The sequence below is a fragment of the Lycium barbarum genome, chromosome 2 (genome assembly GCF_019175385.1).
Source record: "Lycium barbarum isolate Lr01 chromosome 2, ASM1917538v2, whole genome shotgun sequence".
Taxonomy (NCBI): domain Eukaryota; kingdom Viridiplantae; phylum Streptophyta; class Magnoliopsida; order Solanales; family Solanaceae; genus Lycium; species Lycium barbarum.
Window position 1 is genome coordinate 12,502,364 of NC_083338.1, and position 23,053 is coordinate 12,525,416.

Consider the following 23,053-nt stretch of genomic DNA (forward strand, 5'->3'; position numbering starts at 1 on the left):
CATAATATCATTGCCTCACAGGGCTACATCACAATAGCACTATAAATTGGCCACACACAACCAAAAACATGAAAAGAAAGCTTACATACCTCAAAATCTTGGTGCTTCATCATAAACCTCTTCTGGGGGCTGAAACAAATGCGGGTACATGGATTTCATATCCTCCTCGGCTTCCCATGTAGCTTCCTCAACTTTCTGACTCCTCCACAGGACTTTCACTGAGGCCACTTCCTTAGTTCTCAACTTGCGAACTTGACGGTCAAGAATGGCTACGGGGATCTCCTCATATGTCAAACCATCCTTAACTGTTATAGTATCAGCAGGGACAATCAACGACGGGTCTCCCACACACTTCCTCAACATGGATACATGAAACACGGGATGTACAGCAACCAAATGTCGTGGCAACTCAAGTTCATAAGCTACTAGACCGACCTTTCGTAAAATTCTGTAAGGTCCAATATATCTGGGACTGAGCTTCCCTTTCTTGCCAAATCGCATAACACCCTTCATAGGTGAGAATTTAAGGAACACCCAATCGTCAACTGAAAATTCTAAGTCCCTTCGCCTCACATCTGCGTAAGACTTCTGGCGACTCTGAGCCGTTTTCAAACGCTCCTGTATTAACTTGACTTTCTCCATAGCCTGATAAACCAAATCTGGTCCTAACAACTCTGCTTCACCAACTTCGAACCAACCGATTGGTGATCTGCACCTTCGCCCATACAGAGCCTCAAATGGTGCCATCCCAATACTAGCATGATAACTTTTATTATAAGAAAACTCAATGAGAGGTAAATGGTCATCCCAATTACCTTTGAAATCCAAGACGCATGCTCTCAACATGTCCTCTAGAGTCTGAATAGTACGCTCTGCTTGGCCATCTGTCTGCGGATGAAAAGCTGTGCTAAGGTTCACCTTGGTACCCAATCCTTTTTGAAAGGATTTCCAGAAGTTTGCTGTAAACTGAGCACCACGATCTGAAATAATGGACACTGGTGTCCCATGCAATCTGACAATCTCATTAACATACAGCTTGGCATAATCTTCTGCTGAATATGTGGTCTTGACTGGCAAAAAGTGTGTTGACTTAGTAAGTCGATCAACGATCACCCAAATAGAGTCATGCCTCCTAGCTGAACGAGGTAAACCTGATACAAAATCCATATTGATCATTTCCCCATTTCCAGACAGGAATATCAATATTCTGAGCCAAGCCACCAGGCCTCTGGTGTTCGGTTTTCACCTGCTGACAGTTCAGGCACTTAGCTACAAAATCTGCCACATTCTTCTTCATATCGTTCCACCAGTAAATCTCCTTAAGATCATGATACATATTAGTGGAACCTGGGTGAATGGAATACCTGGAATTGTGAGCTTCTGACATGATTCGCTCCCTGAGTCCATCTACATCTGGGACACATAATCTGCCTTGGTACCTCAAGGTACCATCATCTCCCCCTTGTTCAAAAGTCGTTGTCTTATGCTTGTGAATCCCCTCTTTCAGTTGTAACAAATAGGGATCACGAAATTGTTTCTCCTTGACTTCAACGACTAAGGAGGAAAGAGCACTATTCTGAACAACCACACCACCATCCTCGGAATCCAAAAGTCGAACTCCAAGATTGGCCAAACGGTGAACTTCCTTTGTCATAACTCTCTTATCCACGTCCACGTGGGCTAAACTTCCCATGGAATGCCGACTAAGAGCATCAGCTACAACATTCGCTTTCCCCGGATGATAGAGAATATCCACATCATAATCCTTAAGCAATTCGAGCCATCTCCTCTGTCTAAGATTTAGCTCTCTTTGTTTGAAGATATACTGCAGACTTTTATGATCTGTGAAAATATCAACGTGCACTCCATACAAATAATGACGCCATATCTTAAGTGCAAAAACTACAGCTGCCAACTCTAAGTCATGCGTCAGATAATTCTTTTCGTGAACCTTGTGCTGACGAGATGCATAAGCTACTACCTTACCATGTTGCATTAAGACACATCCGAGACCAACTCCCGAAGCATCACAATAAACCACGAATCCTTCAATTCCCTCTGGCAAAGTCAAAACTGGAGCAGAAGTCAATCTTTTCTTCAACTCCTCAAAGCTTCGCTCACAAGCATCTGACCATTGGAACTTAACTTTCTTCCGTGTCAACTTAGTCAACGGAGCAGAGATAGAAGAAAATCCTTCTACGAAGCATCGATAATAGCCTGCCAGACCCAAGAAACTTCTTATATCAAAAACTGAGGTGGGTCTGGGCCAACTCTTTACGGCATCAATCTTTTGAGAATCAACTTTAACACCTTCACTCGAGATCACATGGCCTAAGAATGCCACTGATTTAAGCCAAAACTCACACTTTGAGAATTTTGCAAAAAGCTCACGATCTTTAAGAGTCTGCAACACTATTCTGAGATGTTCTGCATGATCGACCTCATTACGGGAATACACCAAAATATCATCAATGAAGAAAATGACGAATAAATCGAGATAAGGCTTGAAGACCCTATTCATAAGATCCATGAAAGCAGTTGGTGCATTTGTCAACCCAAATGACATAACGAGAAATTCGAAATGGCCATAACGGGTCCTAAAAGCTGTCTTCGGAATATCAACTTCCTTAACCTTCAACTGATGATAGCCTGTTCTGAGGTCAATCTTGGAATAACATTGAGCGCCTTGCAGCTGGTCAAATAAGTCATCTATTCTAGGAAGAGGGTACCTGTTCTTAATGGTGACCTTGTTCAGCTGACGGTAGTCTATACACATACGTAAGGAACCATCCTTCTTTCGGACAAACAAGACTGGTGCACCCCAAGGCGAAACACTAGGCCTAATAAACCCCTTATCAAGTAGATCTTTCAACTGGGATTTTAACTCTTTTAACTCTGCTGGAGCCATTCTGTATGGTGGAATAGATATCGGCTGAGTATCGGGAAGTAAATCAATTCCAAACTCAATCTCCCTGTCAGGAGGGACTCCTGGAAAATCTTCTGGGAAGACTTCCGGAAATTCATTTACAACTGGAACAGATTGAAGAGTTGGAGTCTGAGCATCTGAATCCTTGACTCGAACTAGGTGGTAGATATAACCTTTGGAAATCATTTTTCTGACTTTTAGGTAAGAAATGAATCTACCCCTAGGTACTACTGAATTACCCTTCCATTCTATGACTGGCTCATTAGGAAACTCGAATCTTACTACCTTAGTTCTACAACATACTGTGGCATAACATGAAGCTAACCAATCCATACCCATGATCACATCGAAGTCTACCATTTCTAATTCCGCTAAATCAGCTATGGTTCTGCGGTGATAGACTAAAACTGGGAAACCCCTGTACATACGTCTAACTATGACTGATTCCCCAACTGGGGTGGACACCTCAAAGGGTTCATATAATTTTTCAGGTTCAATACCAAATTTCTTAGCAACAAACGGGGTTACATAAGATAGGGTGGATCCTGGGTCAATGAGGGCATATACATCGAAAGTGAAAATTGTTAGAGTACCTGTAACAACATCTGCTCGAGCTTCTGTATCCTGACGGCCTGTCAATGCATACAAACGGTTTCACCCACCGCTTGTGTTTCCAGACCTAGCTGCATTGTTCCCCTGCTGGGCCTGATTATTACGAGGGACTGCTGAATTTGTGGGCTGTGCCACGTTACCTCCGGTACCTTGCCTAGCTGACGGACAATCTTTCTGAAAATGGCCTCTCTGGCCACAACCATAACATATATACGTGCCCACGCGACACTCACCTGAGTGTCTCTTATTACACTTGCCACATATCGGATGAGTATAAGTCGACTGACCCCCACTAGCTTGAGAGTACGAACCTGATGGCCTGAAATTCTGCTTCTTATCATTGCGGAACTTAGGAAGTGAGGCACTTGCTATGGACGGAGCAGGTACTGCTGACCTGTTCTTAAAGAATTTCCTATTTCGGTTCCCGTTGAACTGTCTAGTAGACTTAACCCTCTTGTTGAACTCTTTGTCTTTCTCTTTTTGTAAGGTTTCTTCCTCCTTTAGCCTTGTCTCATTGCCCTGTACAAAAGCAACCATTTTGGAAATAGTCATTGTCCCATTATGTGCAACAATATTGGCTCCATCATACAAATGGGAATCAAGACCTCCAACGAATCTTCTCACTCTTGCCCTCATATCGGGTAACATGTGTGGGGCATGCTTAGCCAGGCTAACGAACTCCAAATAGTAATCGTGAACTGGCCTGCCATTTTGTTTGAGCTTCAGGAATTGTTCAGCCTTAGCCTCTCTGACCTCTACTGGCATAAAGTGGTCTAGGAATGCACTAGCAAATTCATCCCATGTAGCATCAGACGCATTCTCACCTCGGGACAATTCCCAATATTCATACCACGTGTTAGCAATGCTCTGCAGCTGATGAGCTCCAAAAGTAGTTGCTTCGGTTTCTGTAACTGTCATAATCCTGAAGATCTTTTGGAGAGCATCAATGTAGTCCTGAGGGTCTTCATCTTTCTTTGTCCCCGTAAAGACTGGGGGTTTCATTCTGAGAAAATCCTTCGTCATAGAAGACTCTCCATTACCTCCTGAACTTGACCCAGATTCCTGACGTTGGGCCTGAGCTGCTACCAGCTGTGTGAGCATGTTGATAGCACTCCTAACATCCCCATCTGAAGCACTAGGAGGTGTAACGGTAAGGGCAGTTGGAGCTGTTGCCTGAGTCGGAACGGTATCTTCGTGAGCTACTTCCGCGGCAGCCCTTTGGCTGGTGGCTGTGTTTCTCTTCTTGTACTTCCTTTTGTAAGGCATTTTCTGAAAACACGTACACGCACGAATTAGGAAGAAATCCTAAGAGTAATGCTTTAACTGCACGATCTAGAATATGAAAGAAATGAGACAATCCTGAATGTCTTGGTGGTCAACTGTTTATATGTGTGGGGCCCTCACACATATAAAAGAGACCCACTGGACACGGTTTCATAGACTCCCTAAAGATCCTTGAACCTAGGCTCTGATACCATCTTTGTCACGCCCCAAACCATGGCCTGGACGTAACACGGCACTCGGTGCCTGACTGCATGTGACCGAGCGAACCACATGACTTGTTGAATCATCATGATGCATAACATAAGCGGAATATAACGTGAATGCATGATGAGCCTTTATAAAACGTATTAAGTCGTAATACTTAATAAAGTACTTGTTTAAACATGAGTGAGCCCAAATGGCTATACGACTCCAAATGTCTGACATGACATAACTGACTTGTCTAGTCTATGAAACCTCTAACATGAGTCTGAACATAAAATATACTTATTGGGACAAGGCCCCCAGCATACCCTTAATGCATCAATGACATAAGGTAAACAACTAACTAAACCCCGAAGAGAATGGGGCTTACCCAAAAGCTGATATGAGAGTTGTCCTACTGAGCAGGTGCGTTGTCCTGTACGTCAGTACCTGCATCGTGAAATGCAGGCCCCCAAGGCAAATAAACGGGGACGTCAGTACTTTGAATGTACTAGTATGTAAACACAAGAGAGAAATAGCAGGCACATGATACATGAACATGAAATTGAAACTGAAACTGGATACTGAAACTGATCATAAACATGAGTACTGTAAGCATGAGATAATCTGTAATAATCTGTAATGATCTGTAATATTTTGTAATACCGACATGAACCACCACGGGGAGAAACGTGGAGTCTGATCTCTGCCCGATCAGCTAAGCCATCTCGTACCTTGCCGGGGCACGAGACATGAACATGACATGAATGGATCCAAAATCCCTCAATGGGAAAAATATGAAGGAATCGTCCTAACTGGGCGGAGCGATCCTTATCCTACGTTGGCATACGTAGTTTCAGGCTATCTGAGCCTTTTGGTATTAATACAACTCCCGAACATGAAAATAACTGAAAACATGATTTCTGAACCTTGACATGAACATGGGTGCATGAAGACATGACAATAAATACATATATAAAAGTTTTTCATGAAAATAAGCATAATATCTCATATCTTGTGTTATAGAACCCATGGAATGCAAGTTATGGGTTTTTCATAGATTACGGACCGAGTCTCAATTACCAAAACAGTAAATTAAGACTAATCAACAGAATTGTAACTGACTATTTAATATACATCATGGTTCAAGTGTCTAGGGTTCAACATGAATATGCCTAGAATCTTAAAACTTGGTGTATAATCATGGAATACTGAAACATGGGGAGGAACAAGGATGTTCCCACACGTGGATAGCGCCTACATACCTTGACTTCCTTCAACTTGTCCTTCAATCCCTTCAACTTTAATCTATAATATTACAGGTCATAGGGATTCTATATTAGCAACAATATCCATGCTTTGTTCATCTAAGCATTTTATCAAACACTTGGTGGGCATGAAGCTCCACAACCCTCATTAATGGTGTTTTCTTAACCCAATCCCCATTCTATTACTTCTAGGTACTTCTACAATCTCAATTAGATGTAATTTACATCATTCTTCATCCTCCATATGAATACAACAATCCAAAGTCAACAATCCAACAACTCTAACATAGTTCATATAATTCTCTTCATCAAACCCAATTATTATTCTCCCTATAATTCATCAATTCACAACTAGAAATGATTAGGGATAGAAACATTACCTTTTTATGAGTAGTCACCACGAAATCAACGTCCCCAAGTTCGATTTTTAGCTTAGAATGACGGCGACAACTTGTACTACACTTTATCCTTCACAAGCTTCGGGATTCGGGGCCTTAAGCTTGGTTGATTTTCTACTTTCTCTCTCTAGCTCTCCTCTCTCTCACTTCCTCTCTCTAAAAATCTGAAATTTGAGGGAAATGGAGGCTGCTAGGGTTTTCATTTCCCTTAAATACTAAGGGGGAAATGGGTTGACCCAACTTGAAAACGGGTTGGGACCTTGCTGTCTTAAAACGTCCATATCTCCCTATCCCGATGTCGCCTATAAACCCACAACCTATGGTTGGAAAGGTATTTCAATTATCTACAACTTTCGTTCTTTGAGTTTTCCCAAAGTCCCAAGTTATGATACGGTTATGGCCTCCCGAAGTCAGGTGACCCAAAACGTACATACGGACCAAGATACGGTCACTGTTACGGTCCCGTAACACAAAGGACGGACCGTAACTTGGTACCGTAACTTGGTGAAATTTCCAGTGAGGTTCTGGAAATTTTCAGTGTGTTACGGTCCACTGTTACGGCCCGTAACACGTGTTACGGTCCGTAACGTCACCGTTACGCTGGCAGAATTTCCAGCGAACAGTCTTCAGTAAAATGGGCATAACGCTTTGCACAGATGTTCGTTTGACCCCCCATAATATACCATTGGAAAGATATTTCAAAGGGCTACAACTTTCATCAAGGAAGTTTTCCAAAATTCCAAATTAATAATGGGGTTATGGTCGTTGGAAGTAAGACCTTCTATAAACTCACTTGCAAACATGTCTCGTAGAGTGGTTTTCAACTTTGCTTTGCCCAAAGACTCTTCTCATCTATTGATTGGGTTTCAAACATCATTTATACACTACTCAAATTGGGTTTATTATACCCCCATCTTATGATACAAATCTTAGCCCGAAGCTACGAGGTGTTACACTCTACTACCACTTTCTCCATCTCCCCCACCTATGGTAAAGTCTCTGCCTCCTCAATCAAAGTCTGCACCTCCCCCTTCTCCATCTCCCCCACCTCTAGTAAATTCTTCTCCACTACCAGTTTCTCCATCTCCCCTACCTATGGTAAAGTCTCCACCTCCACCACCATTGTCTCCATCTCCTCCACATTCGAAAAAGTCTCCGGCTCCTCCATCAGAGTCTACACCTCCACCACCACCTTCTGCATCTCCCCTGCCTCTGGTAAACTCTCCGCCTCCTCCATCAAAGTCTCCACCACCACCTTCTCCTTCTCCCCCACCTCCGTTAAAGTCTCTACCTCCTCCATTAAAGTCTCCACCTCTACCACCACCTTCTCCATCTGTCCCACCTCTGGTAAAGTCTCCGCCTCCTCCAGTAAAGTCTCCACCTTTGCCACCACTTTCTCTATCCTCCCAGCCTCCGGTAACGTCTCCTCCTCCTCCAACAAATTCTCCACCTCCACCACCACCTTCTCCATTTACCCCGCCTCCGGTAAAGTCTCCGCCACCTCCATCAAAATTTCCACCTCCACCACTTTCTCCATCTCCCCCACCTCTAATAAAGTCTCCACCTCCACCACCAGCTTCTTCATCTCCCCCAACTCCGATAAAGTCTCCGCCTCCTCCATCTCTCATGATTATTCCACCATTGCCAAAACAACCTCCACTCCCAGTTCCGCCATTGCCACGTTCTCCATTCCCCTTTCGTCTAGCACCCTAGTACTACAACCCGCCTCCACTACCATTGAAATTTCATGGTTATCACTTCGCCTCTTCTCTTCCTCTGTCACAACTAAAATAAGTTTCACTTCAATAATTGCATGATATTGCATCTTATCTGATTTGAAATATGTAATCAATTTGTGTTTCTCATTTGAGAGATTTGCTTATTGATACTGAAATAATTTTTCTTTCCTAACTTAGTTTATTCTTAATAAAAAGGATCTGAAAGAAATCCTACTTTGGTTGTATTTGTGCTATTCATGTATATTTTTCTTCTCTATGTAAGAAATAAAGTTAAATTATTTATTTTGCAACCATTGTATTCTCTGCTTTCTATTTTATCTGACACCATAAGACTGAACACAAATTTTTAATGTCAATCTGAGTTGTACATTCATCGGTAGTAGGGTAGCAAACTATCAAACTATAGTTGAAAATTTTGCTTGAAAGAAAAAAATTATATTATAATTGAAATTCAAATATTTTTTGGATCTTTCATCCAAAGATTACCGTCAATCTATTGTTATACCATAGAAATATTTCCAGAAAAATGGAAAACTTTTTCTTAGATTGCCAAAAAATTGATTTACATGTACATTTCAAACAATGAAATTATTGTAACAAATTCTCTAAACCTTTTTATTATTATACAATAAAATTTTATTGGTATAAGGGATTCAATAACTCGCCATAGAGCAATTTATAATTTCTTCTTAATTAAAGTCAATCCCACGGCTGTACTAACATGTGATCATGAGGGTTTTGTCATTAGGGAGAATGACGTCTATACATAATAAGAAACTTATTTACGAAACGTGAATATAGTTTTTAGTTAACAAACCATATCAGGTTTTTTTTTTTTTTTACAAATCATATACGAAATTTCTGCTCAAGGCTTGAAAAATTGGCTCAATGCTTAAAAGTTTTGCTCAACATTTTGTGCATGAAAACTGTATGGAACATTATGAAATGTGTATATCTCGCTCAAGGCTTAAATATATCGCTCACATTTTTTGTGTATGAAATGATATGAAGTATGTATATCTCACTCAAGGTTTAGAATTTGACTCACATTTTTCATGCATGAAAACGGTATAAAACGTGTATATAGCTATATATATTTTGTATAATGTTCATGTTAGGTTCTTGGAAATTTGATACAACTATAAAAACATTGTATACAACTTTCATACAAATTTAATACAAATACAACATACAAAATGTAAAAATACAAATTTTCATACAAACTCAACCTTCAAGTATCATACAACTTTAATAAAATTTTGAATCTCCTTCGAAACTTGGAAAAAAAACCGCGCTTCAAATCTCACTCGGGGATTAGAATTTCGTTCACAATGTCGTGTATAAAAATATGAAATATGTATATGAGTATATAAATTTTGTATAACTTTTTTGTTAGGTTTTTTAAAAATTTAATACAACTAGTATAACAACTTTTATATAATATTCACAAATTTAATGCAACTACAAAAACTTAAAAAACATAAAATATAATTTTCATACAAACTCAAAAAATACAAGTATCATACCATTTTAATACAATTTTGAATCTCGCTTCGAAATCAGGAAAAGATCACACTTCGGAAGATAATCTGACATCTTTTCATATTCAAATCCCAGAAACTCAGATCTTTTGTGAGCCAAACTGTAATATTCGACCGCCAACGCCACAAACTTGAGAAACCACATTAACTTCAATTTCTTCCTCTACGAGGGAATGGCAAGAAACCTAACAGATATAGCAATTAGGGCCTCAACGTCGACTTCTTTAGCAAGATCTGCATCCATCTCCAACAATTGTAATGCTTTGAGAGGTCGCCACCGGTGGCCAGTTCGGTGTCGGAATAGAATACGTGGTAGATGGTTTATGGTTAGGGCGGATAACACGGAGATTGGAGATGAGTTTCCACCAATTCCAATTCGTTTTGGTTCAAGAATTTCAATCATTATATCAAATCCAATTTCGACGTTCCTACTAAAATTCTAAGTATTTATCATGTATGAATCTTTTTAATTATGCCCCTTCTTAAGTTCTACCTATTGAAAAAATTCCCATGTATATTCAGTATTTATGGCCTTCCAATTCCCCATTTTTATCCTTATTAGAGCTATGACTCGAAAAGTTCGTAGCACTTTCCTTTTCATTGTCACTTCAATTTTCTTCTGCGCTACCCTCTATCACCTTTACCTTCAAGATTCCATCTCCGTCATCGAAGATGATGATCTCCGCCCTTCTTCCAGTGGTAGCCGCCCACTTTGAGAAGAAGTCAGATCTATGCCTACTTTGATAAGAAGTCATACCACGTATCTGTGAAGGAAGAGAATTTTTCCTATTATATTTTTTAAAATATCATTATGTTTTGTAAATAAGGAAAATAAGGAAAAGTATATATATTTTTAGTAATAAAGAGTTTTAAGTAGGCAGCCTATGTCATTTTTCCTTATACTGTTAAGTAGTATTTTTTTTTTCATTAGCCTATGTCAAAAACACACTTCAAGTATCATATTTTTTTTAGTTTCTTACTTGAACTATCAGGCGTGACAGTTTCCTACTTATACTATCACCAACTAGTTTGCAAAACACAATTCAACTATCAGTTATTCACTTTTTCTCCTTGAATTATCACCAACTAGTTTCCAAAATACACCTCATATATATACACACGCATTTTCATGCATACGATATGTATATTATATGTATATTTGTATTTAACACTATATAAAACATATACATGCATATTAGGGAAGTCCAGAAAAATAATTATCCCATAAAACTAGCATACATGTAAGTCAAAGGAAACGAAACGACATAAATGTTATAGGAATATTTGACTGTGCATTCTAAAATAAGTGATGACTAACAAATGTAAAATTTCATGTGATGATGCTTTTAATGGTATGTCAACTTGCATAATAGTCCTGTGAACTATTATTAGCTAGAGTTAGCTAATCTCAAACTAACAAGTAAAAGTAAATAGAAACCTAACTCTTTGGCTGTTAATTTGGAAAAGTATCTTGTTTACCAATTATAGAAAAATAAAAAGTCGTAATTGAATATACAGTTGTTTCCTTTGTATTCCTACGAGCAGTGTCTTATTTTTAAGGAAATAACTTTAGGAATATATTTTCCGACTTTGGATGAAATATAGTTTTTTTTTTTTTTTAATTCATACCAAGCGCTCAAATCACAAATTGTTGGGTAATGAATTTGCAGACGTTTCATTTGGGAAACATTAAATCAGAATTCCAATTTCATCGAGGCTCTAAAACAACATTAAATGACACTAGTTTACAAACACATTTAGTAAAAATTGTTAGCAAAACCGAAAAGAGTAATTGTGGGTTGATCGCCAAATATTTTGATAATTATATTTAAGTGTTAACACAAACTTATTTAGGGTTGGCCGAAACAGACTTGAGCCACCCCTAGGCCAATTTCAGCTGTCAAATTTTGGGCCACGCCTATAAGACCCAAATAGATAGGCTACACGTAGGGGTGTTAACGGTTCGGCTCGACCGGTTATGTTATAAAATTTGTATCATATTAATTTTCAGTTATGTTAATTTGATAGTAGATGTTATCGGATAAGGAGAGGAGGAGGAAGTACTGTAAAGGTTTCAGTTTTGATTATACATATTTACCTTGGTAATAAAGTTCATTAGTTACCAAATATATATATATATATATATATATATATATATGTGTGTGTGTGTGTGTATACTTAAAATTAGACTTTTCGAAACCGTCCAAATCATCTCGATTTCTTTTTTGTATCGGTACGCTTTGGTATTTTTTATTGTTATGTAAGAGTCGCTAGTAGAAGTTAGAGCACGATAACATGCGTACTTAATTAAATAAGACTTTGACAAAACTTTGTGGACATTTTTAATTTTTAAAAATTAATGGATCAAAGGACTATGAAAGATGATTAGAATGGAGAGTATAAATCATACGAGTGGAAAGATATTAATTAAGTTGGGACTTAAGAATAAAGTATATCAAAATTAAGTATCCAATGAAAGAAATCTAAATAATAAGATAGGAAAGATATCCGATACCTTGTGATTTGTTACTTAAGATGACTAAAATAACCTGTAATTTGCACCCCAAGATGCTGGAACAATCTAGTTTCAATAGAAATAGCACAATAAGTATGTGAATGGATACCTTGGGTACTAAATACTAATTACCCTTTGACTGCTAGGTGTTTCTATTAATTCCAAGGCCGAAGGAAAAACATACGATAGTGCTCAATTTTTTGCACGGATTGCCTTTCAAAGGCGCTGGTCTGTAACTTTTGCTCTTCGTTTAAAAGTGACAGAAAATATCCTGAGATTTTGGGTTCGAATTCCCGCTCAGTTAAAAAAAAAAATCGCAAGGCAAGGTTTCGCGAAAAACAATTTCGCAACGCAAGACTTAAGGCAAAAGTTTTCCTTGCGAAATTTCGCAGGACATAATTTTTTTTTACTCTGCTGGAATTCTACAAAAATTAGTCCTTAAGGCCTAAGATTTGCCCAAATAAGCCTAATTATGCTACGAAATTCTGCCTTCCGATTTTTTATTTTTTTTTACTGAGTTAGGGTTTGAACCCAAAACCTCGGGGTATTTTAGGCGAAGGGCGAAAATTAAAGACCACCCCCGAATAAGGGCAATCGTTCAAATTGCCCAACAATGTTTTGTTATTTTAAGACTTACTATTTCATATAAAATAATTCGGTCTGGTCCGATATTTATTCTTTTTTATATAAAATTAAGAATATATCCTAATTATACGATATAGTTATAGATTTACATAAAAACATAAGATTTTATTTTTAAAAATCTCATAATCGATTCGATGCAGTTCGATTCAATCGATTTGGTCGCTTCTCAAAGATCCATTGACACACGGGTACACATGACTTGGAAGGGAGATTTGGCAGAAGTTTACATATAGCCAATTTTATGACCATTATTTAGGGCATAGTCGAAATTAATTTTCTTTTATAAGTTTAATTACATTAAAATTGATTTCAAATCTACAGAATTTAAGTTGAAGAAATCTAGTTAGAAGCATCAGATGTACGGGCCTATAGTTAGGCTTGCCAAAGCAAAACTTGAAACAATTTGCAATCAAGTAAACTTCAAATAATTTGAAATCAAGCAAACTTCAAATAATTTCAAATCAAGCAAACTTCAGATATTTTTGTCTGAAGTTGTATATGATAGTTCAGAATCTCAAACATTTTTTTTTCTGGAAATTTGACAAATATTATTGTCTGAATTTTGAACTGGCAGTCCAAATATATATTCAGAGCGCATATTCATATACTCCCTTTGCTCCAATTTCTTTGTCTTTTTCTCCTTTTTAGTCTGTTTAAAAGAAGAATGTCTCTTTCTTAATTTGACTACTCTTTAATTTCAACATCTCACATGACATGTTTAAGAACATGAGATTATAGAGCATTTTTGTACATTATACGTATTTTTAGTTTAAGACCATCTAATTCAAAAATCTTCTTTATTTTTTCAAACTCCGTGTCAAGTCAAATTAAGACAAGTAAATTGAAATGAGGGGATCCTCTCCGTAGAATGTCCCAAGCGAACTCTTCGTAACAGATAATGGCATGGTTTAATTTGGATTTCTATGGTTCCAATGTTTACACGAATTTTATGCCCCTCTTCACAGGTATGGTCACTTACTGTTTTATTGGGGCAAATGTATGGCAATACCTAACTAAGTCCATTCTATAGTATTCCAGACAGGATGTCCGATATTTTGCATTAGATGTGTTACGACGATATTTGAAAGAAAGTGGGCACTTAATTAATGTTAAATGAACTTTTCCATTTCTTTTTAATTTGCATAGGTGGGTTATTGTTGTTTCTTGTACAAAATTCAAATGTCGTTGGCATTTCAAGTTGCGAAAAATCTTTAACTAATTCTATAAGAGATCAGAGTTATTGAAGAGGAGGAGGATCTTTGGTCTAAAGTTTGTCGATACTGATTAAAAATTAAATAATTTTTAAAAATTAATATAACTTAAATAGCATGGTGGAAATTAAATACTTGATACAATTCGTATGAGTGCAAATGCCACAGAAAGAAATCTGAGTGAAAAATTGGATTCACGAAGTTAAATGGATCATTAGGAGAAACATCTGTTAATGCCATGGTGCTTCGTTAAGAAACAAATCACGCTAGTATTATTAATGTCTTTGTTGTCAACATTGTTTTAAAAGGTAGTGTCAGGACTCGCCCCGGGGCTCGCCTCGGGGCAGGGCAATGGTAAAACGCCCTGGGGCTAACGTGCGAGGCTTAGTTCCTATGAGGCTTACGCCTTAAGCGCCCAACCGTACGCCCTAAACACGCCTAACGTCCAACGCCCAGGGCTTGCCTAACAGTTCTTACACAAATTATATTTTAAATTCCTTAATTAAAATCATTCACCCTCATAATTGTTTAACAAAATAATGATACTTAATAGTTTTTCATCTATAGAAATAGAAGATTGGGTGTAACTCATATAACAAGTCGTAGTATTAGATATTTACTATTTGAGAACGTCGTGAGGGTGAATATCACTTAATTGTTTTTAAAAACCACATAGCGGAATTGTACATTTTCACTTGTCATTGATCATAAGTCCTATGTATCAGAATTATCATGTAATTTTATTTTTTGTTCATGAAGAAGTTATGTTTTAATTGTAATATTGATAAATTTTATTGATTATTTGCTTATAGGGAGATAAAATGAATAGTATGATAGTAATAGTGTTTTAAGAAACTGTGTTTTTTTCCGTGTTTCAAAGTTAAAATGTTAGAATTGTTTTGCATTTCATAATAGCTTTTATTTCATTGTATTGTTTATACTTGTAAAATTATATTATATATAATTACAAGTTATAAACGATGAATAATGGATTGCTTTGATCATTTTTTTTGTGAGGATCAAGCGCGCGCGCGCGCTCACACACACACACACACACACACACACACACATATATATATTTCATTTATTTACAGTTTTCTTTTATTTTCTTTATGTAATTTTACCTATTTAAAAATATTTATTGTAATTATATTATTTTAAGAAATACTAAAAATTAAATACCCATGGGGCTTACGCCTCGTCGAGGCGTATGTAAAACGCCCCGCCTTACGCCCCGCCTTTTAAAACACTGGTTGTCAATTGATACAATAGCAAAGGTTAAACTTTAACTAGAGGAATGAAACACAAAAATGATGAAGAAAAATGTTAAATTTTATTGTGTGGATAAATGAAACTTTATGTAAGTCATGAATTGGCATAATTTGCTATCTTCATTTTACGTATCTTTCATTTTACATATCTTATTAAATTGTTCAAACATCACGATAAATTGGTTTGACATGGTACTATCCTTAATTTTATTTATCTTATTACATTGTTCCTATTAAATTATTCAAAATTATGACGGATTTTTATGACTTGGTACTATCTTCATTCTACCTATCATATTAAATTGTTCGCATGTCATGACATATTGGTACAAATTGGTGATATATATCTTCATTCTACCTATTTTACTAAATTGTTCACAAGTCATGATGGATTGCTACAATTGGTATTTGGTATTATCTTCATTCAACTTATCTTGTTAAATATTTTATAAGTCATTACATGTCTGTATGACTTGGTGCTTTTTTATTGTACCTATCTTGTGTTAGTAATCTTTGTTCAAAATAGTAAACTAGAATATGCGTAATAAACTGGAAAACAATAACACGAGAAAAACAGAAACTTTAACTAAATAGTCGAGCCCAAAGAATTCATTGTTTGTCCTTAAGGAATTTGATCCGCTCATTGTACTCGAGGTGTTAGATTATTTCCTCCCATGGATAGAATGGTACATGAGATTATTTCCTCCCAAGGATAGAATGGTACATGCTCTTGGTCTCGACTAAATCATAGTACGTGCTCTTGATCTTGACTAAGTAATGGTCTCCCACGAACAGAACCCATAGTTTAGTAGAAATCTATCTCGTAATATAGTCGTCTTGTTTTTTTTTTTTTTTTTTTTTTTTGTAAAGATCATTTAACCAGTGTGCTCTTCCAAATGAACCATACTTGTGTTTTTAAATTTTTGAGCCACTTTATTTTACACGTCCTTATAAGCAATTGTTTGCGTCTATTGCTATATAAAGAGCTAATTCCTCTACCATTGTTGCAAAAAGCACAAACTAGTTTAGTTCCAAATATGGGAACACCACCAAAGTTGGGGCAATGGCCCCTTCTTGCTTATGCTTTTGCCATTTGCTTGATAGTCACTTGTGTAGCAGCTGATTATAAGCACATTTATGATTCATCATCTTTGTCATCCCTTTATAAGTCACGACCGCCTCCGTCACCTTCTTCTCGACGCCCTTCCTATTACAAATCACCACCGCCACCTTCTCCCCGACGTCGTCCTTCCTATTATAAATCACCACCGCCACCTTCTCCCCGACGTCCTTCCTATTATAAATCACCACTGCCACCTTCTCCCCGACGTCCTTCTTATTATAAATCACCGCCGCCACCTTTTCCCCGACGTCCTTCCTATTATAAATCACCGCCGCCACCTTCTCCCCGACGTCCCTACTATTATAAATCACCGCCGCCACCTTCTCCCCGACGTCCTTACTATTATAAATCACCGCCGCCACCTTCTCCCCCACGTCCTTACTATTATAAATCACCGCCGCCACCTTCTCCCCGACATCCTTACTATTATAAATCACCGCCGCCACCTTCTCCCCGACGTCCTTACTATTACAAATCACCACCACCTCCACCATCATCACCACCTCCACATTCTTACAAATCCCCACCACAACCTTCTGTTGGGTGTGGAATTGGCCAAACAAGTCAATTCTTTTGTTCACATAGTCGTGATGTAAGCGCTTACCTCATGATAGTCGTGATGTAAGCGCTTACCTCATCATAGGAAATTCATTCCTATAAATAGGTAGCTTATGGTTCATTTGTAAAACACACCAAATTGAAGAAGACAACACATCCCAAAGAGAGAAAAAAAAATCTAAGAGAAATACTCTTAGTGAAAGGCCTAAGTAAGAGAAGGTCTTTGAGAGAATTTTCTGTGGTAAAATTCTTGAGTGTAATTGGGATTGGGGTTGTGAGGTTGAGTGTTGTAAACACTTGTAATATTTCTTCTTTAATAAGATCTGCAGCAGCAACGTGGACGTAGCTCTCACATTGAGGGTGAACTACTATAAATTTGTGTGTGCTATTTATTCTTCGCTTACATCACGGCGTAAGTAGGTTCTGTCTAAGGAGGTTGGTATTTAAGTGGTCCAGCTGTGACCCTCCAATATTTCCTGGGAACCTGCTTACAAAGGTCGGATTTGGGATTCAAATCCTAACAACTGGTATCAGAGCAACAGGTTGTGTTGTGATTTAGAAACGATGGGAGGCGAAGATGGTACGACGCACGGCATCGGTAAATTCGATGGTACAGACTTTGCGTTCTGGAGAATGCAAATTGAAGATTATTTATATGGCAGAAAGCTTCATGAACCTCTGAGTCCGAAACCAGAGGAGATGAAGCAAGTAGATTGGAATCTCCTCGACAGACAAGTTCTGGGAGTCATTCGGCTGACGCTGTCGAAGAACGTTGCTCACAACGTGGCAAAGGAGAAGACCACCGCTGATATGATGAAGGTATTGTCTGACATGTATGAGAAACCTTCAGCAAATAATAAGGTATTTCTCATGAAGAAACTATTTCATCTAAAGATGATGGAAAATGCTCATGTTGCTGCACACGTAAATGAATTCAATACCATTGTAAATCAATTGTCATCGGTAAAAATTGACTTCGATGATGAAGTGCAAGCTCTAATTTTGTTGGCATCCCTACCAAATAGCTGGGAGCCAATGAGAGCAGCGGTTAGTAATTCTGTCGGTAGTGAAAAACTAAAGTTCAACGATGTTAGGGATCGTATCCTTGCTGAGGAAGTCAAGGAATGGCAGGGGTCAATCCAGACCAGGACGAACATTTGAGTGTTGGAACTGTGGAAAACCAGGTCACTTCAAGAAGAACTGCAGGGCGCCAAAGAAGGAGGACAACAAGGGGGCTGGAATCAACGCTGCTACGGAAGACATTGGAGATGCGTTGTTGCTATCGGTTGACAGCCCGATAGACTCTTGGGTGCTTGACTCAGGAGCGTCCTTTTATACCACCCCACATCATGATATAATGACAAACTACGTGGCTGGGAATCTCGGCAAAGTTTATTTAGCCGATGCAGAGCCGCTAGATGTTGTTGGCACGGGAGACATTAATTTGAAGATGTCAAATGGATCCTCGTGGAAGATTACAAAAGTTAGACATGTTCCAAAGCTGATGCGAAACCTGATCTCAGTAGGTCAGCTTGATGATGAGGGATATGATCTCAATTTTGGTAATGGGTCTTGGAAGGTGGCGAAAGGTGCTATGGTAGTTGGCCGAGGAAAGAAGATTGGCACTCTCTACATAATGACTAGCTGTCGTGATACTGTTGCTGTGGTTGACAACACAAAGAAGACAGATTTGTGGCATTGTCGGCTGGGGCATATCAGCCAGAAGGGGATGAAGTTGTTGGTGACAAATGGCTTAATTCTGGAGCTGAAGACGGTGGACCTTCATACGTGTGAGAGCTGCATTCTCGGAAAACAAAAGCGAGTAAGCTTCTCAAATGCAGGCAGGGAGTTGAAGGTCGAGAAGCTGGAATTGGTGCACACAGACGTGTGGGGACCTACCACTGTCCCCTCTCTTGGAGGATCACACTACTACGTGACCTTCATTGATGATTCAACCAGGAAGGTATGGGTTTATTTTATGAAAAATAAATCCGATGTGTTTAGTGTATTCAAAAGATGGAAAGCCATGGTTGAGAATGAAACAAATCTCAAGTTGAAGTGTTTGAGGTCCGACAACGGCGGAGAATACACTGATGGTGATTTCTAACGGTACTGTGCCGATAATGGGATCAAGATGATGAAGACTATTCCTGGAACGCCGCAACAAAATGGAATAGCCGAAAGAATGAACCGAACGTTGAACGAGCGTGCTCGGAGTATGAGGATACACTCTGGACTGCCCAAGACATTCTGGGCAGATGCAGTCAATACCGCGACCTTCTTAATTAACCGAGGACCGTCAGTTCCCTTGGATTTCAGAATTCCAGAAGAAGTCTGGAGTGGCAAGAAGGTAAATCTTTCATTTCTGAAAGTGTTCGGCTGCTTATCATATGTTCATAATGATGATACGGCTAGAAGCAAGCTTGATCCAAAATCAAAGAAGTGTTACTTTATTGGCTATGGTGACACCGAGCTTGGTTACCGATTTTGGGATGAACAAAATCGGAAGATCATCCGAAGCAGGAATGTTGTCTTCAACGAAGAGGTGCTGTACAAAGACAAGTTGCAAAAAAATTCAGAATGTCAGGACAAGGAATCAGAAATAGTCGATTTGAGGGACTTTCCGACACCTGAGCCGCAGCCAGGTACATCCGAGGCAGAGGAACAAACAATCCGAGAAGGTGATGATGAAAGTGCTGATTCTGAAACAAATCAACAGACGCCAATCACAGAACTGCGTAGATCATCCAGAATCATGAAGCCGATTCACAGGTACTCTCCATCCCTCAACTACATTCTACTCACTGATAGAGGGGATCCGGAATGTTATGAAGAAGCAATGCAAGTCGATGAATCGACCAAGTGGGAGCAGGCAATGAAAGATGAGATGGATTCACTATCGGCAAATCATACATGGGAGTTAGCCGAGTTGCCAAAGGATAAGAAGGCATTGCAAAACAAATGGGTTTATCGGATAAAGGAAGAACCCAATGGAAGCAAGCGTTATAAAGCAAGGCTGGTTGCAAAGGGATTTCAACAGAAAGAAGGCATCGACTATACGGAGATCTTCTCTCCTGTAGTCAAGATGGTGACTATCAGAACTGTTCTTGGACTGGTAGCAAAGGAAAATCTACATCTGCAACAGATGGACGTGAAAACTGCATTTCTTCACGGTGATCTAGACGAGGAAATCTACATGCGACAGCCGGAGGGATTCAAAGTCAAAGGAAAGGAGAATCTAGTGTGCAAACTTCAAAAGAGTCTGTACGGACTAAAACAGGCTCCAAGACAGTGGTATTTAAAGTTTGACAGCTTTATGAAGAAAGCTGAGTTTTCAAGGTGCGAGGCAGATCACTGCTGTTACTTCAAACAATTTGAAGACTCGTACATGATACTGCTACTCTATGTCGACGACATGCTAATCGTAGGAGCAAACCTACAGGAGATTGATCGGTTGAAAAAAGGGTTATCGGAAGAGTTTGCAATGAAGGATTTGGGAGCTGCAAAGCAAATCCTTGGGATGAGAATCGACCGAAGCAAGGAGGGCATTAAACTCTCACAAGAAGAATATGTGAGGAAAGTTATCAAAAGGTTCAACATGCATGATGCCAAGCCAGTCAGCACTCCCTTGGCTGGACACTTTCGGTTGTCAAAGGATCAGTCGCCGACAACCGAGGATGAGAAGAAGCAGATGGACAAGATACCTTATGCATCTGCAATCGGTAGTCTTATGTATGCAATGATATGTACAAGGCCTGACATTGCACATGCAGTGGGAGTTGTCAGCCGATTTATGAGCAATCCGAGAAAGCAACACTGGGAGGCTGTGAAGTGGATATTCAGATATCTGAAAGGCAGCTCGAGTTCAACTCTGTATTTCCGAAAATCAAAAACAAGATTGCAAGGGTATGTTGATGCTGACAACGGTGGTGATATTGATAGCAGAAAGAGCACATCCGGGTATGTTTACACCTTCGGAGGTACTGCAATCTCTTGGGTTTCCAAGTTGCAAAAGATAGTAGCTCTCTCTAGTTGTGAGGCTGAGTATGTTGCTGTGACGGAGGCCACAAAGTAAATGATGTGGCTACAATCTTTTCTGCGGGAATTGGATCAGGACCACGAGGGAAGTGTGCTATATTGTGATAGCCAAAGTGCCATTCATTTGGCAAAGAACCCGGTCTACCATGCTCGAACGAAGCACATACAACTCCGGTACCATTTCATTAGATCAGCTTTGGAAGATGGAGCGCTAGTGCTTGAGAAGATCGCAGGGAGTCAGAATCCAGCAGACATGCTGACAAAGGCAGTGACGATAGACAAACTGAAGCTATGCTCAGCTTCAGTTGGCCTGCACGAAGTATGAAACTAGGAAAGAGCTGCTGCATCGATCAAAGTGTGAAGACAAATTAAAATTAGTCTTCAAGTGGGAGATTTGTTGGGTGTGGAATTGGCCAAACAAGTCAATTCTTTTGTTCACATAGTCGTGATGTAAGCGCTTACCTCATGATAGTCGTGATGTAAGCGCTTACCTCATCATAGGAAATTCATTCCTATAAATAGGTAGCTTATGGTTCATTTGTAAAACACACCAAATTGAAGAAGACAACACATCCCAAAGAGAGAAATAAAATCTAAGAGAAATACTCTTAGTGAAAGGCCTAAGTAAGAGAAGGTCTTTGAGAGAATTTTCTGTGGTAAAATTCTTGAGTGTAATTGGGATTGGGGTTGTGAGGTTGAGTGTTGTAAACACTTGTAATATTTCTTCTTTAATAAGATCTGCAGCAGCAACGTGGACGTAGCTCTCACATTGAGGGTGAACCACTATAAATTTGTGTGTGCTATTTATTCTTCGCTTACATCACGGCGTAAGTAGGTTCTGTCTAAGGAGGTTGGTATTTAAGTGGTCCAGCTGTGACCCTCCAATCTTTCCTGGGAACCTGCTTACAAAGGTCAGATTTGGGATTCAAATCCTAACACCTTCTCTATCTCCACCACCAGCTTATTACTATAAATCACCACCACCACCAATCCTTTCTCATCCTCCACCTTATTATAAGTCACCAGTACTTCCATCTCCATCTTCATCGCCACTTGCATCTCCATCTCCATTGTCATCACCATCGACTACACCTATTGCTGAACCATTTCCATCTCCATTACCACCACCACCATCCACTACTCCTATCGCTGAAACATTTCCGTCTCCATCGCTGCAACCACCATCAGCTACACCTAACGCTGGACCATCTCTATCTCCATCACCACCTCCATCTTCATCTCCATTGCCACTACCATCGACTACACATATCGCTGAACCATTTCCATCTCCATCATCACCACCACCATTGGCTACACTTATTACTGAACCATTTCCTTCTCCATCGCCGCCACCACCATCAATTGCACCTATTGTTGAACCGTTTCCAGCTCCATCGTTGCCGCCACCATCTCCCCCACCTCCACCATCAGGAAAGCCTCCTCCTCTCTAATCCGTATTCCACCACTTCTAGGTGTTCTATTACCTCTAGTATTGCAGGTTCCCCCACTCCCACATGTGCCATTACCTCCAGTACTCCAGGTTCTGCCATCGAATTCCCCACCTCCACCATCAGTAAAGTCTCTACCTCCTCCATCTCTAATTCGTCCTCCACCACTTCCAGGTGTTCCATTACCTCCAGTATTGCAGGTTCCTCCACTCCCACGTGTGCCATTACCTCCTGTACTCCAAGTTCCGCCAGCAAATTCCCCACCTCCACCACCTTCTTCATCTCCCCCACCT

The 23,053-nt window shown here is 39.3% G+C and overlaps 2 protein-coding genes across 2 annotated transcripts; both read left to right on the forward strand.

Annotated features, from left to right (window-relative positions):
* The first annotated feature begins 7,658 nt into the window (after window positions 1–7,658).
* On the forward strand, window positions 7,659–8,404 carry LOC132628357 (pollen-specific leucine-rich repeat extensin-like protein 3). Its single transcript, XM_060344141.1, has one exon. The coding sequence runs from the start codon at window positions 7,659–7,661 to the stop codon at window positions 8,382–8,384; it is 726 nt and encodes a 241-aa protein (XP_060200124.1). The 3' UTR covers window positions 8,385–8,404.
* Window positions 8,405–16,213: 7,809 nt separating this feature from the next.
* On the forward strand, window positions 16,214–22,836 carry LOC132628358 (extensin-like). Its single transcript, XM_060344142.1, has 2 exons — window positions 16,214–17,254; window positions 22,104–22,836. The coding sequence occupies exons 1-2, from the start codon at window positions 16,490–16,492 to the stop codon at window positions 22,761–22,763; spliced, it is 1,425 nt and encodes a 474-aa protein (XP_060200125.1). The 5' UTR covers window positions 16,214–16,489; the 3' UTR covers window positions 22,764–22,836.
* Window positions 22,837–23,053: the final 217 nt, after the last annotated feature.

Coding starts and splice junctions, on each gene's coding strand:
- LOC132628357 (XM_060344141.1), top strand. CDS start 7,659: ATGGTAAAGTCTCTGCCTCCTCAATCAAAGTCTGCACCTCCCCCTTCT.
- LOC132628358 (XM_060344142.1), top strand. CDS start 16,490: ATGAACCATACTTGTGTTTTTAAATTTTTGAGCCACTTTATTTTACAC. Junction 17,255..22,103: donor AATCCCCACCACAACCTTCT/GTTGGGTGTGGA, acceptor ACCACTATAAAT/TTGTGTGTGCTATTTATTCT.